General features: G+C 33.0%; 1 protein-coding gene and 1 pseudogene across 1 annotated transcript; one reads left to right on the top strand and one right to left on the bottom strand.

Annotated features, from left to right (window-relative positions):
• Positions 1-502: 502 nt before the first annotated feature.
• On the bottom strand, positions 503-5,878 carry LOC148607759 (uncharacterized). Its single transcript, XM_088545019.1, has 7 exons — positions 5,751-5,878; positions 5,062-5,154; positions 4,337-4,458; positions 3,577-3,661; positions 2,813-2,929; positions 1,848-1,951; positions 503-617 (listed from the first exon to the last, which is right to left on the bottom strand). The coding sequence occupies exons 1-7, from the start codon at positions 5,869-5,871 to the stop codon at positions 591-593; spliced, it is 669 nt and encodes a 222-aa protein (XP_088401145.1). The 5' UTR covers positions 5,872-5,878; the 3' UTR covers positions 503-590.
• An 11,969-nt stretch (positions 5,879-17,847) lies between these two features.
• LOC148607758 (uncharacterized) lies at positions 17,848-19,602 on the top strand (annotated as a pseudogene).
• The last annotated feature ends 629 nt before the right edge of the window (positions 19,603-20,231 follow it).

The raw sequence follows: 20,231 nt of genomic DNA, 5'->3' as shown, positions 1-20,231 counted from the left end.
TGTTCAGGGATAAGCCGTTTGGCTAAACGAATGAGCAAGTCATTTAAGACAATTTAAACGAAAGTAGGTCTCAATAAAGTCGTAGAAAATATTTTTATTCAAATTTTAACAGTATGTTATTTATGTGACGCCGAGTATAATATCTATAAATTCTTAAATGGTCCATTTCACTAAAATCATTTCACATGTATCAATCACTCACTGATCCGTGTGCCTTGGAAATTCTCATGGGAAACGCTGTGCAATTTATTTAAATTTTTTTTTATGGTTCACTTTCATATATTTAATTGTATGTCATCTATACATGTAATATCAATTGAAACTTAAATTCACATTATTGACACTCTGGATACCAACAATTCTTATCGATGCTACCATCTGTTTATGGCTGAAACAGTGCTCAGAGTGTCTTAACGGGCTTTAAAAAAACTCATTGCATGAATCACGGCGACCAGACCAACGGAATCACTAAAGTTTAAATGTAACGCATAAAAGATACGAAGACATTGTAAGTGTTTAATATGCTTAAAATTATACTTTAAAAGGTGTCCCAACTGGTTATACTTCCATGAACTATCTTTCCAGAATCATCAGGGGCAAGCACAACTTTGTTTTGACTGAAATAAGAAAGAACATTATGGTTTAAGAATGCGCGTCGTTATCCTATCTAAACGAGGATAATAATCAGTATGATTAACAATGAATTGTGGAATAATTTGTCCTCTTATATATAACATGTACGCTGTACGCCATGGTTCGTTTATAATGTATATGTCTAGTATCTTACAATCACGAAAGATAGATTCTGTACACTAAAGGAATGATTCTATTGTTTAACATATTATATGAAACAACATGGTTTGCGGCAGTTTACAGCTTATAAAAGAGACAAAAGGCCCAAACCAGTTATTGAGTATAACCTGTAATAATAGTGAATATATAGACTATCATTTAATTTTTGATATTTTTTTGTAATTATTATACGTTTCAATTGGCATACAAAGGAGGTTTCATATGTTGTTCAGCTTTATCAAACATAAGTACGAACTCCCAGTTTCGCTATATGTAATTCTGTATTTTATATTTCTTATATGAAATTCTCATTTTCCAAATTAGAAAAAGATTCCCACTCAATATCACGTACATATTCATTTTGCAGCTTAATAGTACTATATATATATATATCTTTCATTATTATTGTTATTATTATTATTTTTATTATTAATGCGTGTTATAATGGTTATTACATTTGTCAGGTTTTTTTTTCTTTTGTTGTCGTTGTTAATAGATTGGGTCTTTTGTAATAAAGCTCTTATCCTGGTTCCCTTAACTTCATTAAAGTGTCTTATAATTCAACAAAATGATTTGACGTAACAATAACTGCAATCTCAGTTTTCCCATTTGGTATCGCTATTTTCACAAAAATAATTTTGATCATTATGCATCTTTTTTACATATATATACCATTAAGTTTTCCCAATTGAATATCTGTGAGTAATAATTAGTAGTACATGCATTGCAATGGATTATCGAGGAATACAATTAAGATTCAAAAGTGTTATGAATTGTGTATCACAGTTTAGGTCCTTGTCCCATTTATTCGTCATATAACTTTTTGTCACTTAATTATTGATAAAATCTATATGATAAACTTATAGGACATGACATTTTTATCACGAAAAATGACCCTTTCCGAGAGCGTTTGGTTGATTGACTTTGTGCATATTACAAGTTCTGCCCAATTGAAAAATATTGGTTCTCGTAATCATATTGTCGTAATTTATTATTTCTAATTTATCATTCCATAATGTGTTCACGGTTATGGATATAATAATACATGTACCTACAAGATCGATCTCGCAAATGCCATTGCTCATAAACAGCTTACAATCCTGCGTCTGCAACGTTGGGTTATTTCCTTGTACTTTGACTGTAATGCAATCTCTGCTATCTATACAATAGAGTTATTTTACAAATTGGCACTATTGAATGAAATATGTGATTTTATTAAGATATTTCCTATTTAGAAATTAGGTAGTTCCAATATGAATGGCACATGGCAAATTGTATCCCACGAAATGTTTTTGTTCCAATGTAATATTTTTTATCCAAACGAACATTTCTTAAAGCGACAATTGATGTCTCAGAAAATGATTTTATAATCCTCAAAGAAAGCAAATAAATGTTGAACAACATGAAAGAGTTCTCTCTTTTTTCCAGTTAATATCAATGCTTTTTATATAATTTATTTCTCTTGAACCAAAGTTAATCAAAAAACAACATTCACTTTGAAAATGGATGCATTTGCGATATGAAATAGATGATATTTTTGAAAAACAAAATGTGATATGTGCCATCCACTGCCTAGTCTTTGCGTAGACGCCCTCTTAAACCCTTCTTGAGATATAATTAAGTTCGATGTTTATCAGATATAATCTGTGGAAAGGTGCCGTGCCAACCAATGTCGTCAAAAGTCTATTGACGCTATAATGCCGGCATTCAATTGGAAACCGCCATATTTAAAATTTCCTTTTGCACAAAAGATGAGATTGCAAACCAGAAAGTCCCAAAATGTACGCTTATCATACATTCTTAGTTAATTGTAGGTTTTTGAATTGTATATTATCCAATTAACTGTTTGCCACTTAAGTCGAAGTACCGATAACAAAAAAACAACAACAACAAAAACAAAATAAAACAAAACAAAACAAAAAACAAACAAACAAACAAACAAATAAACAAAAACAAACAAAAAATGACTAAATTACTGTTATGAAAGAGAGTCAGTGACTGACAATAAATGTTTTCTTACTGGTTTTAGTGGGTTCACCAAAAACAGGAATGGGATTAGGACCTCCAGCTATTCCACGGATTGGTAGATTACGTACGAAGTCTGTGTATCCAATATAGTACTCCACGTTAGCATCATCTACAAAATGTGCATTGTGTCTGTTCAATATGTTTTGGGTTTTGATACTCTAAGTTAAAGAAAGTGCTTCCATAAGGTAAATACCTTATTCAGATTAAAAGCAGTTTTACCTTCCTGGTGCTAATAGTTTGTACAACATTACCAAAAACAAAAACAAAAAACAAAAAACAACAATAAAATGGATGTGTTTAAAAATCATTATATGATTTATGCCATTTTGTAATGAAACGTTTGCTTTTGTTGAAATTATTTTATTATATGTCACATGGGGTTACTAAAAGTGATAAGAGTTCAACATGATGCATTTTATTTCATATTTGAGCTTGTCATACTGCTAGTTAAACTTGTACTGATAATTTAAATACATAGCTTTTACTTTCAAAAGAAAAAAACAAAAAAAAAACGAACACCAAAAACTGAAATGAGACAACAATTAACAAAACATAAGAAGTGATTAGAGTTCAACATGATGCATTTTATTTCATATTTGAGCTTGTCATACTGCTAGTTAAATTTGTACTGATAATTTAAATACATAGCTTTTACTTTCAAAGGAAAAAAACAAAAAAAAACGAACACTAAAACCTGAAATGAGACAACAATTAACAAAACATAACCTGAATATTAAGAGCTTATTTTATACTGACTATTGTTCAAATATGTTTGCAACGCTGTTGCTTCTGGAATAGTAGATGGGTTTGCCAGGTATCCTCCAAGCTTAGTACAGAGTATCTATAACAAATGTATTGTACATCAATAAAAAACGTCCTTCCAAATTGTTCAATAAAACTTAGGATCAACATACACATCAAACACACACACATGAAAACATGTGAGAAACTATTACATGGTAAGTAAAGCTCAATATTTTATCCAATACAAGGTATCAGAGTCTTTAAATCATCAAACGCACTTGAATTTCATTTTAAATGGCCACTCTTTTTTATTACATCAAGAAGATTTAGTGGAATCAGGCAATAATAACGGAATAATTAATTGGAAAGAGTGAATAACCAAAATATAATCACGAGTGCCGGAGAACGCCTAGATTTAACGTGTGTGCAGAACTTGTTCCGCGCACGAATTTAATCTTGTAATGCGTTCTTGGCACGAGTATTCATATTTTGGTTATTCACGATAAACACTTGATTATAATATTTATTATATAGATTTCCTTCATTATTCATTGTTATTTTCAACACAAATATAAAATTTTGTGAACGGCGGATTGATGTTTGTGTTGTGTCATTTTGGCGGGAGAAAGCGCAAGAGGAAAATTATCGAACAAAATTACACTGGCTCTCTATATAATAAAGAATATAACACATTCGCTGCCCTTGATGGTCACGAATTAAGAGGTGTAAGGAGCGACAGATATTTAACAATTATCGGAACATCAACACTTACAAGATTATCGTAAAAAAGTTGGGTTGTTTTTGAAAAGAAGTAACATTTGTTTGGAACATTCATTCCTCCAGTTGAAAGTTGTTGAAACCCAGATGGACATATTGGTGTGGGTGAACATGGAGCTAAATATTCAAACATATATAAAGTAAAAAATCAGCTTCAACTCTATTTTCAACCATATAAAAAAACCAGTTTGAAAAGTCTACATTTGCACGATAAAAATTCTATTAAAACTTTCTGTTTGTTTTCCTAACATTTTTGTTTTAATTCTTGTTCGATGCAGTTTTTGTTCTGCTGAAATCTGTGTTGTTATAAGCAATGTGTGAGAAGAGAGGAAATTTGATTAAAGTGTCAAACTTTATTGTATAAAATGGAATAATGTATTCTGGCCGGAGAGTGTGTTCAATTCGATGTCAATATAATTCTATACAGAAAATGAATACATGTTACCATTATTTTTTTCAAAATAATGCTTTAAAGAATTTTTTGGTTGGCATTTTAGTTTTTGATACCACCTCGGTGTACCTGGTCCATGCTCCTAGTTTCCAGTGGAGTCAGAATTGCCTCATTGACTTTTGTTACTTTTTATGTATTATTTTGCTTATCTAATGTTCTTTGTTATGTATGTCTGTTTTCCATGCCTGGTCTTTGTCCCTGGATTACATTCTTTTCATTTCCGCTAGAACCTTGGTTCCCTTGATTACTCTTCCAATTCTAATTCTTACTTGGAGTTGTACATGCTGTACTACAGACAGGGCATGTTAATGGTGGTGACATCATAAGACCAGTAAACATACTCAATAAAAGGAATGGAATGACTGTAAATAAAGACATTGTTTTATCTTTGAGCGGGTCTTCACTTAAATTTTCTTCAATGACAAGACTACCAGATAGTATTTATTAATTGGTTCATTAATTCATAGCATGATTTGTTATTATACTCAAATCAGTAGAGTAGCAAAAAATACGTGTGGTATGCAAATCAAAATATCCAATAAGTTTTGAGAAAATCAATATCATAAATAGGATAAACAATTGGTTATCATGAATAAACAAATTATCGTTATTCTTGTCGGGAACCCTTGGAGATATAGTTCCACACACTGTTTGTCAAGGACTTTTAAATACTACGACTTTTAAATACTCTGAAAATTCAATTATATACGCTACCTTGTTCCGACAGAATATAGGGCATAGGTTGTAGATCAAAAAAATTACAGAGAAACCGACATTTTCAGTATTGAATAAACACTTTACTATGATAAGAATGTCCCAGAATATATATTGTTTTTTTACTTCAAATCTAGTTAACAAGGTAAAATTTAAATAGAACGATATTCCTGGGACACGAAATATTAAATTTGATTTGATCATAAAGCGAAAATGGCAGAACCAAAAGGCAAAATATACTTACTTGCGAGTAGAGACCCTGTAGAACCTCCACCTGCCACAGTTCCGACCACGGCTGGTTCATTTAAAATGACAAAAGAACGTATAAATTCATCTGTCTGTACAATATCTGACGGGACTGCCATTCTAAAAATGAAGAATGTTCATACGTAAGTGGTCACGCTTAAGAACTTTATACATATTTAACGGGCTTGTACTGTTTTTATTTGCTTAAACATGTATTTAAAAACTTCAATCCAAATTACCTTTATTATCACAATCCATTTGTCATATAGTTAAGAAATCTAACCAACATCTTTTAGAAATATTTTTTTATCAGTACTTAAACATGTCAACCCTAAGTTTACACCATAAACAATGCTTTATTTCAAAATCCTCACGTGAGAGCATTGACAGCAAGGATGTATAACAAAAAGCATTGTATTAAATTCATGGTTTTTTATTTATATAGCGGCTTATGGGTAACCCTAGCCTTATTCTTGGCACATGTGTCCCAAATAATCCAAAATGACACGGGTGTCGACTCGGTAATTTCTTGGAGAACACTACGCATGATATGAATCACATACTTCTATGCATATTACTTTTCGTCAAAATGGTGCTTCCTTATATTTCATTACATTTACACATAAGTTAGTAAGCAGTATTAAATCAAAACAGCACGTAGGAATGTTCATAGTATCCTTCCTTAATTTTGTAGTCGATGTGATATCAGCTTTTCAAGATAAAATCCCAATTTTCTTCTTCAATGACTTTGACATGGCAGTAGTCATACGAATAGTATGAAGTTTTAACTCTTTCGTTTCAAAATGCAATTTAAAATTAAAACATACAAACAATACGAACTTTGTTGGCAAACCTGAAAGAGTTTGATAATATGAAATTTATTCTACCATATATATTTTTAGAAATTTTTAATCAAAAATAAATTTACCTTCCGCAATATAAACTCGAGAATCTGCTTTTGGGTTGACTTTTTAACCTATAAACCATTAACATTTTGTCAATATTAAATGGAGAGTTTTATTTTATTTATTTATTTCATTTATTTATTTATTTATTTATTTTGATAATAAAGTAAATTAGAAATCCTGATATATAAATAACCCTTACATGGATTATTTTCTAATGGATTAGAAGTCCTTCGGAAATGATGTTGCACATGCATTAAACAGAAGAAACATATAGAAAATTAAAGTATTTCCTTACCTGGTAACTGATGAGTCAATTGCGGTACATTACATCTTATACTATTATGGAACGCCTTATATAATTTTCAAACCAATCAAATTCAAAATATATATATATATATGTGAACCGCCTGAAACAAAATGTAATTCACAAAATCGATAGCTGGAAATTAACAAATTTGACATCTAGAACTAGAAAAAATGTGTGAGCTTTGCATTACCGCAAAATATATCATGTTAACAGTTCAATTGCTATTCCAAATTAAAAGAACTACCACATTAAAAGAGAATTTAAGAAAAAAAGATGGAAGTTTACACCTTGAGTCATTTTTTTTAATTGACGGAAGACATTATATTTGTTGTGTTCTATACTGTTGGAACAGTGTTTTGATTGAAAGAATACAGTGACAAACTCCTTATTGAGATTATGACGATGCATTAAATGTGTTACCACATATTAATCTTTTATGCCATTTCAGGCTAAGCATTTATCAAGTATATTTACAAGTTGTAAGTAATAAAAGCGTATGACATTTTTAGTAGACCCTTACTGAATATAAATGCAATCGAATTTGTCATTTTTTTTTCTCAAGAATTTGAAAGCTGATCATATTTTCCGAGTTCAATTAATTTCGATGTCGGTCTTTTAAATTCAATTAATAAGAATAGTGCTTAACTCATAAATGAACAGAGAGTGCTGAGTCCATGCGTGATGTTTGGTTCATTTGAAGGGCAAAAAAAATACGTCAGCAGTGGGATGATTAAATACGTCAAAATCCCAAAACATTGCCTAAACGTGAACACACGAGACAAAGACGATCTACATGCACTGTAGTCATTTTAAAAGAAAAGTATCTTAACATGTTTTCATTTTCCTTTAAATGTGAAACACATATTATTATGGCTTCCCGTATATCTTGAATAACGAACTTGACATTTCCCTATATTCTGTAAACAATCAGTCAAATCAAAAATCGAATAACTAATTTCTGTTGTGATTCAAGCATGCGCAGTCTTGTTACATGTATGTTGCATATTTTCTTCGCAAATTTGACAGTTCTAACATCGTTTGGAATTTTTCAGACCTTTCTATACGTTTACATTATCTTCCCTGTATAAATTTGATCCGATGTAGCGGATAGAGTCGTCACATTCTGAGACGTTGTATAATATTGATTAGTTGTGACATGCATCATTAATTTGATCCTCTATCCTACATAATAACACCTAGATGAACTGTCCCGTACTACCATACATCGTGTACTAAGTTATAGCCCTAGATTAATCCTACGAGGAGAAATGACCCGGCCAGCAAAAGCTATATTTTTATATAGCCTAGCCGGCCGAGTGGTCTAGGGCGCTGGTCTTTGTACAGGCTGTGTTGCCATAGATGTCCCAGGAGTACGAGTTCGAGTCCCGCGGAGGGAACGACCAAACATTTGCATCGCAAATTGACAGTTCTAACATCGTTGGGAATTTTTTCAGACTTTTCTATATGTTTATACTTCTTCCCTGTAGCAATTTGATCCGATGGAGCAGTGTAGCAAATAGAGTCGTCACATTCTGAGACGTTTGTATATATGTATATATATATATATATCTTACGTAATAGAACTGTGTAAAGGATGGACTGCTAGAGTATATTTAAATACATTGTAAACACAAATAAATCAATATAATAGTTATTGTTTTGGCTCGGACTTATTAAATAAGTGTACACCTTTACCGTGAATCCAATAAATTGCATTTATTTTAATCAGACGATGATTAAAGGAAAAGACCATATTTTCATTCAGTTCGGTTTTAATGAAAATTCATGCCTATATTAACATATGTAAAAAATGTAAATAGCCATCTTGCATAACTCTTCTATCTGAAGGAATTGATAGTGTTGATCATCACCAGATTTTGTTAATTTTTAACGATAGAGTCCGATTAGCTCGTGACGTCACTAAGTCGGTTTGGTACTGATAATAGCTCGCTGTCAGTACTGCAGTTCAATATGTAAACAAAAATATTAAATATTTCTACGGTTTTTTTTCTTCTTACAAATTTATGGCGTCTTGTCAAACTTTTAACCGCACAAGTTAAAAGGAGATATATTCAAAAAGCTTTTTGACCGGCAACACGAGCACTCTTCGAAAGTAGTCATTAAACTTTCCTCGGAAACACAAATCTTCCAGCTGCAAATCACGCCGACATTTCCTTTCACTTTGTGCCTCAATCCCTTTTTCTGTGTGAGTAAGCTAGATATAAATAGGAGCAATTCCTAGTTTTGCACTTTCTCTGTATATCATTAACAATTACCTATCTACTTTCACTTTAAAAAACCCTTAATCCCTTATTGCGATTAAGACAAAAACAAGTAGACCATGACAAAACTTTGAATTTAAATTTAGGCAAAACAATAACACATGAATGAATTACGTATACATGGTATATTAGACTCCTTATTCGACGTGGGAACATCGGTAGAATGCTGTTCTTATCTCTGGTAAAACTACCAAGTTGCTCATAAGAATAAATCTGTTCTCGTTGTGGAGATGGCTTTTGTGTTGAATATGCATGTCTCATGTATTGTAATCTAAAACTGTCGTGAAAATCTATGTTATTCAAAACATCACGTGGAGACATACCATGTTACATGAAATGTTATAAAAATCTGATATCAAAGACCAGATATTATAACATACTAAACAAATTTCTTACAACTGAGTTCAGATTACAACGTACGCTAAACCGTATTTCTGACACGATAGCTGAGAGTTCACGATACGCTAAGCGACTTTCTTCATGCCATATACCAGGCTATTCAACATTGTACATTTTGAACGTTAATAGCTTTTGAATTGTGTATTGCCTTTCATTTTTATTATAATTAGATTTTTATTGTCGACTATTTCATCACCTATAACAGACACAATCAACCTTTTCCATTTTATGTGGGGCTCTAACGGGTAAACCGATTACTCAATATATATTTTCATTGTTTACATGTCGCGTGTACTTGTCCTGATGTTATGGGGGTCTATCGGGTAAATAATTGACGATTTTTAAATCTCTCTCCATATTTTCATTTGTTGTATGTTTTCTATGCCCTTTTATGTTTAAGTTTGAGATTTATATGATCGCTTAATGCTTGTTTTTTGTTATTATAAGGAGATTGAACTTTTTACTGCTATAGTGTTTTCGATATTTGCATGTCGCGTACACCCAAACTTTCTTTGAACGTGTTATGGGGCTCTAGTGGGTAAATTCCTTTTTTTCATATTTTCGATGTTTACATGTCGCGTTCAATAGATTTGACCCGTTATGGGGTAAACCATTGAACTGTATACGAAATTTTATTTTTCTCTCCATATTTTCATTCGTGGTTTGATTCCTTCGCCCCCTTTTTTAAGTATTGTATGATGGGTTCTTTATAAGGAGAATGAACTTTTTCCTGCTAGTAAATATGTTTGTTATGTTGTCGCTAACGATTTTTGTACTCCCCCTGTCATTTTGTAAGGAGGGAGTCTCATGTTCTTTTCTTTAGTGTAGTTGTACTATACAGCTAGATACACCTATTTTTATCTATTTTATTTACGATTTCATCATCCTACGTTTTTGATGTTTTTCCGAGACACATCTGGGTACCCATAATCGGAATTGGCCATCGACCCTTTGAACCTTGACCATTTTAACCACTGATTTTTTTACCCTTTCCACCCCTTGCCAAAGTGTATTAGTTCGACGCGGACGACTTTAAGAAGATGAGTTCCGCCTCCTCATTAGCGTCGTCCTATGGATTCAAATGATTTTAATTGCGACCAATGAAATTCAAATGTGTGAGATCCAATCGCGTGCGGTGTCAGGGAGGATAATCACTCCGGACTTTTTCGAAATCTTATTCTAACTCTTAAGCAATTTGTATGATATTAAGAAACAAAAAAAATAAAAATATGTGTCCATGTATTTTATTACAAAAAATATACACAAAAAAAGTTTATACATAGTCACAAGTATAGTATACATCAAATTTGTTGTACACGATGACTTCAATAAAAAATTATAAACCAAAATTGGAGGGCTGGACCTAAAAACAAGGACACAAAGTGCAAGATATCCTAATAAAATTGTAAAAGATGATATCGTAAAAGTTTCAATTAAATTCAAAACACTTAATTTTTCTCATATGAGAAGCCTTATTTCCCTGATAACGACAAAGCCAAGGTTGATCAACATGGATTTACTCAGATGAAGAAGCCCCATGGAGCCGGTTATAACTGTCGTTTAGAGCTATCGAAGATTGATCAAACTTGTGTGTCGCACAAAATAGTTAGCACAGTATGTCAAGAGAATGACGGCAATCCAGTGAGTCCCTGTGACAACTGTGAAAAGAAAAAAAAGAAAAAAAACTCAAGTAAATTTTAATGGAGAAGATACAACAGAAGCCTTATGAAGTTGCGGTACCGAAAAGGCAAAAACTTTGTTGTGCCATAACTTTAAATGATACAATTCTTGTCCCATCCTACAATACTTGTACAGAATTAGAGTGAAACGATTTTAACCATTATAGCCGATGACGGAAGGAACGTATCAATAGAGGTGCCAAGATGTAAGTTACGCATGACCGTTTCGCAGAACATGCATAAGGGGCACTGTCCTTACCTATACATAGAAAGAACACCAAGATATCAAGCTACAACAATTAATCCATCACTTATCAAATACGAGAAAAACAAACAATAAAATGTTCACAGGTGATCGAAGTAGTTGGGTCATATATGTGTACAGAAAATATTCCTGAAACGGTCCTTATCCATGACTGGAGACCGAATACAAATACGGTTGTAATGTAACAGTGTTATGTGGTTCACATATGGATGGGGGCTTTGTAATCGACCGTATCAAAACATCTCTGTGTACTGATTTTACGTTTATTTGCATTGTTCTGGATGACGAGGTGAAGCTCTGATGAATATTCTTCTGGTTCTCGTGAAGCAATCGGATGTGCCTCTTTAGGCCGTCTTTCCGACTCAATTTATTAGAACAGCGAGAACAAGGAAACCTTTGGTTTAGAGTCATATTGGATGTATTCACCCACGATCACCATTTACTGGTTGAACGTTCGCCATGAATTTTGTCCTCATGCCGTTTTCTGTTATAATTGCGTGTAAATTCCATTCCACATATACGACAGGAATACGGTGGAAGGTCGTGGAAAATTCTGTGGTGTCGGATAAAAATCTGTTTGTTTTCAAAGGTCTCTCCGCATATCTCACAAAGGAATGACATTCCTGAAAAAGAAATCAGGGTGATCTCCCTTTTTTATTACAAAACACAAGTATAAGTATACCAAGCGTCACAAAAAGGTTTTGGTTCGATAATCACTGTAACTAAATTATGAAACGTATTGATATTCATAGAATTACATCGGATGTACAATACTTATTTGTCTAACAAGGACACTAAACCGACACACTTAACTGGACGGTAAAAAAGATTATTAGAGATTAAAACAAATTGTGCAATAACGTAAAGATGCTTTTATATTTCATTTAATTATTCAAAATGAAAAAAAATTGCTATGTTTTGTTTCATACACGATTATATCAATCACTATCTACGGGGTCAATGGCCGATTTTTACCGAAGCAGGTGTTCCAAACATAAATTTATCGTGTAATATATGGTATGACTTGGCGTTGTGAAAGAACAAAAAAACGACAGTAGCATAATTGATCGAACCTTGCCACTAGTTGCAAGTAAGCAAGCTTACTTCGAGGTTTGGGTTAAACATAAACAAACACTCCAAGGAACCCAACCCCAATATGAAGCAGGCGCCAAAAGCTAACTTGGAGATTAAGGTTCTTACCTTTTTTCTTCTGGAAGTCTGCAAGAGAACGACGATTTCGGAAATGTCCGGAGTGTTTATCCTCCCCGCGACCACACGCGATTGGATCTCACACGTTTGAATTTCATTGGTCGCAATTAAAATCATTTGAATCCATCGGACAACGCTAATGAGAAGGCAGATCTCATTTTGAACTCGTCGGAATAATACACTTTGGCAAAGGGTGGAAAGGGTAATAAACTCAGTGGTTAAAATGGTCAAAGTTCAAAGGGTCAGTCGCCACTTCCGATTATGGGTACCCAGATGTGTCTTGAAATAACATCAAAAAAGTGGGGCGATGAAATCGTAAATAAAATAGATAAAAATAGGTGTATCTAGTTGTATAGTACAACTACACTAAAGAAAAGAAAAACAAAAGGAGAAAGAGGGGGTACAAAAAACCGTTAGCCACAGCATAATAAACATATTTACTATCAAAGCCTTATGACACGGGTCAAAATTTGGGTGTAAGTAAGTGAAAAACATACTATAGCAGGAAAAAGTTCATTCTCCTGATAAATAACCCATCATACAATACTTAAACAAAAGGGGCGAAGGAAACAAACCACGAATGAAAATATGAAGAGAAAAATAAAATTCCGTATACAGTTCAATGGTACCCCATAACGGGTCAAATCTAGAGCACGTGACATGTTAACATTGAAAATATGAAAAAAGGAATTTACTCACTAGAACCCCATAATACGTTCAAAGCAAGTTTGGGTGTACGCGACATGCAAATATCGAAAACACTATAGCAGTAAAAAGATCAATCTCCTTATAATAACAAAAGACAAACTTTAAGCCATCATATAAGTCTCAAACTTTAACAAAAAAGGGCTTAGAAAACAAACGACAAATGAAAATATGGAGAGATATTTAAAATTCGTCAATGGTTTACCCAATAGACCCCCATAATATCAGGTCAAGTACACGCGACATTTAAACATTGAAAATATATATTGAAAAAAGTAATCGGTTTACCCGTTAGAGCCCCACATAAAATAAAAAAGGTTGAGTGTGTCTGTTATAGGTGATGAAATGGTCGACAATAAAAATCTAATTATAATAAAAATGAAAGGCAATACACCTTTCAAAAGCTATTAACGTTCCAAAAGTACAACGTGTAAACCTTATGATAGGCAATATAATCTTTAGACGTCAGTCAACATATGCTAGAATCTTGGATCCTTTGACTACTCTTAATCTAACCAAAGAACATATTACAACACATGATAGACGACCTTTCTCATAACATACTACGTTTAAACAAAATTAACATATCCTAGAAAAGTTTCAATAAAATGTCGAAAGAATTTACTAACTCAAAAAAACTGGGAAATACATATTGCCTTTGGAAGATCGTGTTTTGTAAGTCACCCACCTTTCAAAAAAATGATCAATATCGTTTATTTTGATGACGTGTACATGTACCATGTCAGGTTATAACTTTGGGCTTTAAAAGTTTACACATTGGTAGGGTAGATATAGTAACATGTATTTCTACTTTCATATTCATATCAAAGTTCATATTTTGTCCTTTTTGTGAAATATTAAAATCTAAAATAGATCATCTTCAAACTTCAAACCATAGTTAAACTGTTCATTAGTTGGAAATTGCCTTATGCTGCTGCCATATTTAACAAAAGTCATTTGACCAAAATTATATGTTAACTCTAGTTCGATTTATCCCGGTTCAGTCCAAAACGGTATGTGTGCTTTAATCTCTGTATAATGCCTTTGGTGGTATTTTTGACATTTCTTGCCGACGACGTTCATGACAAATGCAATGTTGATATTGATTCTTATTATTTATTACAGGTTAGGTTTTCGAAACATGTATTGATTTGTTAAGGCATGATGTTATTTCATGTAGAAATATACAATGTTACATCAAATGCCAAACAAGCCTTCTGATACAATAGAACAGGTGCCATAACATGCTAAACCAGATGTCAGGTTACAACGTACGCTACACCGACTTTCTCATACGATAGCGTATGGTATAAGATACGCTAAAAAAACTTCATATTATATACCAGGCAATACAGCAAGCTAAACAAACATTCTGAAACTACGTAACAGGATAGATAACCTTTCTCATATCATATACTAATGTTAAAACAAAATAAATGTACTATATAGAAGTTACAATAAAATGTCGAAAGAGTTTACAAACTCAAAAAACAAGTAAATACATATTGCCTTCGGGAGATCGTGATTTTTTTGGGTCATTCATCTTTCCAAAAAAAAAGTGTCGTTTATTTTGATGAAATGTACAACAGTCTGATTAAGATTAGCTCCTCCGATTTTTATTTGTTTCACCGGAGGGTCTAACACAACCTCGTTTGAGTTCACGTCAAGATGACCGTAGTCACATGTTTATTTCTACCAATCATAATCGGTCTTGCGGGATCTTGAAAACGGCATTTAGTTTTTGAGCGTCATCAGACTTTTACGTACTTGTATAGAATAATTGTATCATGGCGTCCACAACACGAAAGTTGTATTCTTTAATTGAAAATATATGTGAACTATGTGGATTTTCGTCCATGCAAACGGAAATTCTTCTTGAAGGAACCAACAATTTAAGTAATGAATTAAAGCTCGACTCCGAACGCATTTCTGCTATTGCTTCAGTATAAACCGGATTCGAATTAGAAACTGAAATAAATGACTTTAAGAATGAACTTAACTCTAAGAGGAATCATGTGAAAAATTCACAGCTAGTTCTGCGTTCGCCATCTAAACATACAATCTCAAAAAGGCTTCTCAAGCACCAAGTTCCCGATACCTTTAAAAGCAGAAAGAAAATGTCATTAGCCGAAAGATACCGGTAAAAGCCGAAAGACACGTGAAAAAAGCAGAAAAACATATGATATTAGACTGGTTTTGTATTTTTGCCAATATTAAGGAAATGTATTACATTTACAGTGTTTTACTAATTGTACAAGCTACTGAACACAAAATAAATTGTGTATAGTCAACAAAGCGATCGGTTATGCTAATACCCTGATTGATGCTCTAGATTTGTTTTCAAAAGAAAATTATTTTAATTACTTTATCAAGGAAATTCTTTAAACTATTAAAATAATCAGGTTAACATTACACTTAATTTTGGCCTTTTATAATTATTTTCTTGGTCTAAATACCACAATTAAAAAAAAATGAGTGTCTTTCGGCCAATGACAGTGTTTTTGTTTTTTTTTTGCTTTTCGAAGTACCCCCAAGTTCCAGCCAGATTAAAAAAAAACAGGAAGAGGAGGGGAAGCTAGTACAACAGTGTTACCACCTTTAATTAACTGACAACCAGTGAAACTTGTGAAACTGACACCCCTTGGTAATGTTTTTACAAAGCCAAAGACAACAGTTTCACAACACAAGGAGATATGGTCAGATGTGCTTATGGCGGCTATGGAGGAGTTGGTCCATAGTTTCCTAGGTCCAAAAACAACTATTTGAGGAACCACAGAAAGAAAACATACTTCCTGATATGGAGGGGGCTGTTGAGGTAAATCCAAGTGTTGAGTTACATTTATTTACAAACTTGTTATGAAAATAACAAGGAGCAACAATTTGAATACAGTTTATACGGCAATAGTTTCCTGATAAAATTTGTAGACACTTGTTTCTATCAATGGCTGGTTACTATCAAATATAAATACATTATTTAGTTTGTTTGTTTGTTTGTTGGGGTTTAACGTCAGAGCAGCAATATTTCAGCTATATTCAGATGATGAACATGAAATTGATGATAAAATGAACATGAAATGATGATGAAATGAAAAAAGGATGGGACACAAGGAAAATGGAGTCGACAAATTTTGATTGCCGCTGGGAATAGGGAGAGGTGGGTAGGGTCGGGAAATTTAGCCTTCTACAACAGTAGGGTTCTTTAACGTGTGAGGAACGTGGCATCTTTCCCAACATGGTGCACCACTATGGTTTGCGATCAGGTTTTCCGTATTATAGCCTGACAACCCCAGCATGTAACACGCCAGTGGTACCCCATTCCACCACCTGGGGCACACATTCCATTTGCTCTGTGGGCAGGACGCCCTAGCCCCCGGCTAGGGTTCTGAGCACAATTTAGTCGCCTTTTACGACAAGCTTAGTGCTGCTGCACGCCTATTCTCTTGACACACGGACCTGCATTTTGTAGTGAGCTGTTATTGGTTGAACGAAGCAATTGCCTGTGATAAAAATGATTTTAGTATACATTATGTACATCATTATGTGCATTACTTTGTTTATTTCATAACACATTTACAAATATGGTCTTAAAGCTGTGTCTTCGTACAGTCTGTACATGATCAAATAAATTTTACATTGTATATGTTTGCAAACTGTTCAACATGTTGTACATTGACAATTTTGTGTACATGTACTCACTGGCACGATTATGTACATACATATGTACATGTATGTACAAACAAAATGTACATGTACAAAATAAAACTGCTAATCATAGTCTTTCTATTAAAACCCAAAGACAGATACAAAAGTGTTGCTCCTTAGTTGTTATTTTAATTCACATTAGACATTATTGTCCACATAGAGCGTTCAAAAATAAGCTATTTTTTTTTAAATCTTGCAGGAATACTTCTGATACATGTACATATATTATCTTATACATGTAAGTATCAATTGGTCACTGAAACATGTACTTAACCCGTATAGTAAATGTTAAACCTATTCTCATTAACTACACAACAAGATCACAGTGTACAATGTGTGCACATTTATAAGCAAAAAGACTAATTACTTAGCCAGCTCTTTTATCATTAAGTTAAATAACTTTTTCTTTTATGTAAATGCATGTAAATGAGTACATGTAATTTATATTTTAATTTGAAAAGTTATGAAGCAAGCATGGTCAAAATAGAACACAACTGACAGCTTAATTTTTTTCTATAAAGTTGAAAACCTACTTTGGAGTGACCTAAATTGTAAGACATCTTAAGATATTATTCCATACTTCGTTTTATTTCAGGTGACATATTAACAGATGAGAGGGTTCAAGGTGCCCAAAATGCAATGATGAATGCTACAACACCTGCTGATAAATTACAAGGCTTTGTTTCAAAAACTGAAGATTTTCATAGATTGATGAACTTCTTAGAGGTATTAGCTAATAGCATAGTAAAAGTAATAACATAATAGATTTTATGGTTTTAAAATTATACAAGACAAAGAATAATCTATATAGCATCAGTTTGCATGGTAGGACCTGACTTCTTCATTATTTTCCCTTCCGAGGTGGGCTCCTTTCAAACCAATTAAAAGATTTTAATGAAATTTTATAGAAGGTTTGTGTGTCATATGTTGATTTGCATAAAATACAAATACTGTTGGAAAACTCCAAAGGGAGGTATTCCAACTTAAGGGTTTTACAAGTACCATTCAACTCCCTTTTGAAAATATATTTTTCTATTTGTGAGCTAGATCACAGGGCATGTATGTCTATTTTGTTTGTTTGCTCGTTTTTAAACTTTGGAACTTTATTTGACAAACACTTCTTGTTACATATATTTGTATATTATAAAAACAACATGTTTTCTGTTGATTTTTCAGGCTATTGGAAGAATGACTTACGGTACAGAATCAGGTGCAGATAGAGGAACTGTATATTATTATAGAAATCTATTAAATGCCAGGTATGTGAAAGGAGAGGTTAAGAACGCTTACAGAGGATACAAACATTTATATTACACTTATATTTATATTTATATTATATACATTTATATTTATACATATACACATTATACATTTATACTTTTGATGCCATTTGCTGTGGGCTCTTTATAAAAGAGTTGAAGATCTCTTCAGTTGATGATCAAATTGTCTATCCTAAAAACTACTAAGCGATGACAGATGGACAAAAAATAAATTGAATCAGTGATTTGTGTCAGGCACTTGTTTAGAAATATGTCTTCACAGGAGATGAAGACATCATCAGCGAGTTGCGTGAAATTATATCAGATCCCGATCATACAGAGAATTATTGGACAAATACTGTTAAGGAAAATGGAAAAGTGAGATGTCATTTTTGTCCAAGACGCTATAGTCTTGTAGATAGTCTGATTGTTTATGAAACAAATGTACAAAATCATGTTGTTCCAAGAGGAAAAGTGTCCAACAAAACATCCAATGACAGTTTGTATCATTACATCATGATGCTGTTCAAAATGGTTGCATTGCACAAAAACGTAGACATGGCCGTTGATATGGCCGATGGACATCGCTCAGTTAGGTCAGCCAAATATGAGTTACCTATATACAACAAGACTGATAAGATAAAGTATGTCATTGGTTCAATTCACTTGACGGCACTTACTAATTTTATCAAAAGAACAAGAAGACAGGTTAATAGCTTACCGTTTTATCAACCTTCAAGGACAAAAAAATCATAACATGGGCCTAGATGAATATGTTGCACTCCTGAATCGAGATAGCAAGTTTGCTTGCAGTGGATCCCAGACAAAAGAAAGTATCATTGCTCACTCACTGGAATCCCCCAATCTAATCAACATGATCAAGCATTTTGATATGATGTCAGAGATACATAAAGGAAAAGGATTCAACAAATTGCCATCATATACGGAAGACGTTAAAAAGGTATTAAAAGATCTCCTTGCAATAAATGCATTAGATTAGAGTGAAAGCAGGAACTTTAAATGCAAGAAGCTTACGTGAGAATGCAACCCATTTCTCTCATCACATCACCAGTTAACAGCTATGATCCATAGACATAAACCAACTCTACCATTTGCAAGACTAAGACAACACTAACAATTAAGATATTGTTCTTACATACACATGTAACTTAGGCCAAATGTTAATGTATTATTAGTCTGTGTAAGGTTACATAGGATAAAACAAAAAAAAAACATAACAAAAAAACAGAGTAGGTAGTTAAATGCATTTAATTTTTTACACTTATTCTTGGTGGACATTTACGGAAGTGTTTTTTAAAGAGTAATCAAGGGAACCAATGCTATAGCGGTAATCAAAAGAATGTAATCCAGGGACAAAGACCAGACATGGAAAACCGACATACACAACAAAGAACATAAAGTAACTAAAATCATACATACAAAGTAACAAAAGTAAACTCCACTAAAACATGGGAGCATGGACCAGGTGCACCGGTAGGGTAAGCGTTCTCTGCTTTTCTAGAAATACTCGCTTAGTTGCTCATAAAAAGTCATGTCCGGAGTAGACAAAAGAGGAAAGGAAAACTAGGACCCGTTGAATAAATCAGTTTTCATGGATACACCATAACGATCCACGAGTTCATGATGACGACCATAAAACTTCTGTAGTGATGACTTCAATCTTGTAGCAACATAACCCTGTTCCAGAAGCCTATTTAATAGAGTTCTAGCGCGATCCAAAAAGTCTGCGTAGTTTCGACAAGC

This window comes from Perna viridis, chromosome 9 (assembly GCF_037379345.1).
Source record: "Perna viridis isolate PV_CMFRI_1.1 ecotype Kerala chromosome 9, ASM3737934v1, whole genome shotgun sequence".
Classification (NCBI taxonomy): Eukaryota; Metazoa; Mollusca; class Bivalvia; order Mytilida; family Mytilidae; genus Perna; species Perna viridis.
This window is presented reverse-complemented; position numbering and strand designations above follow the sequence as displayed.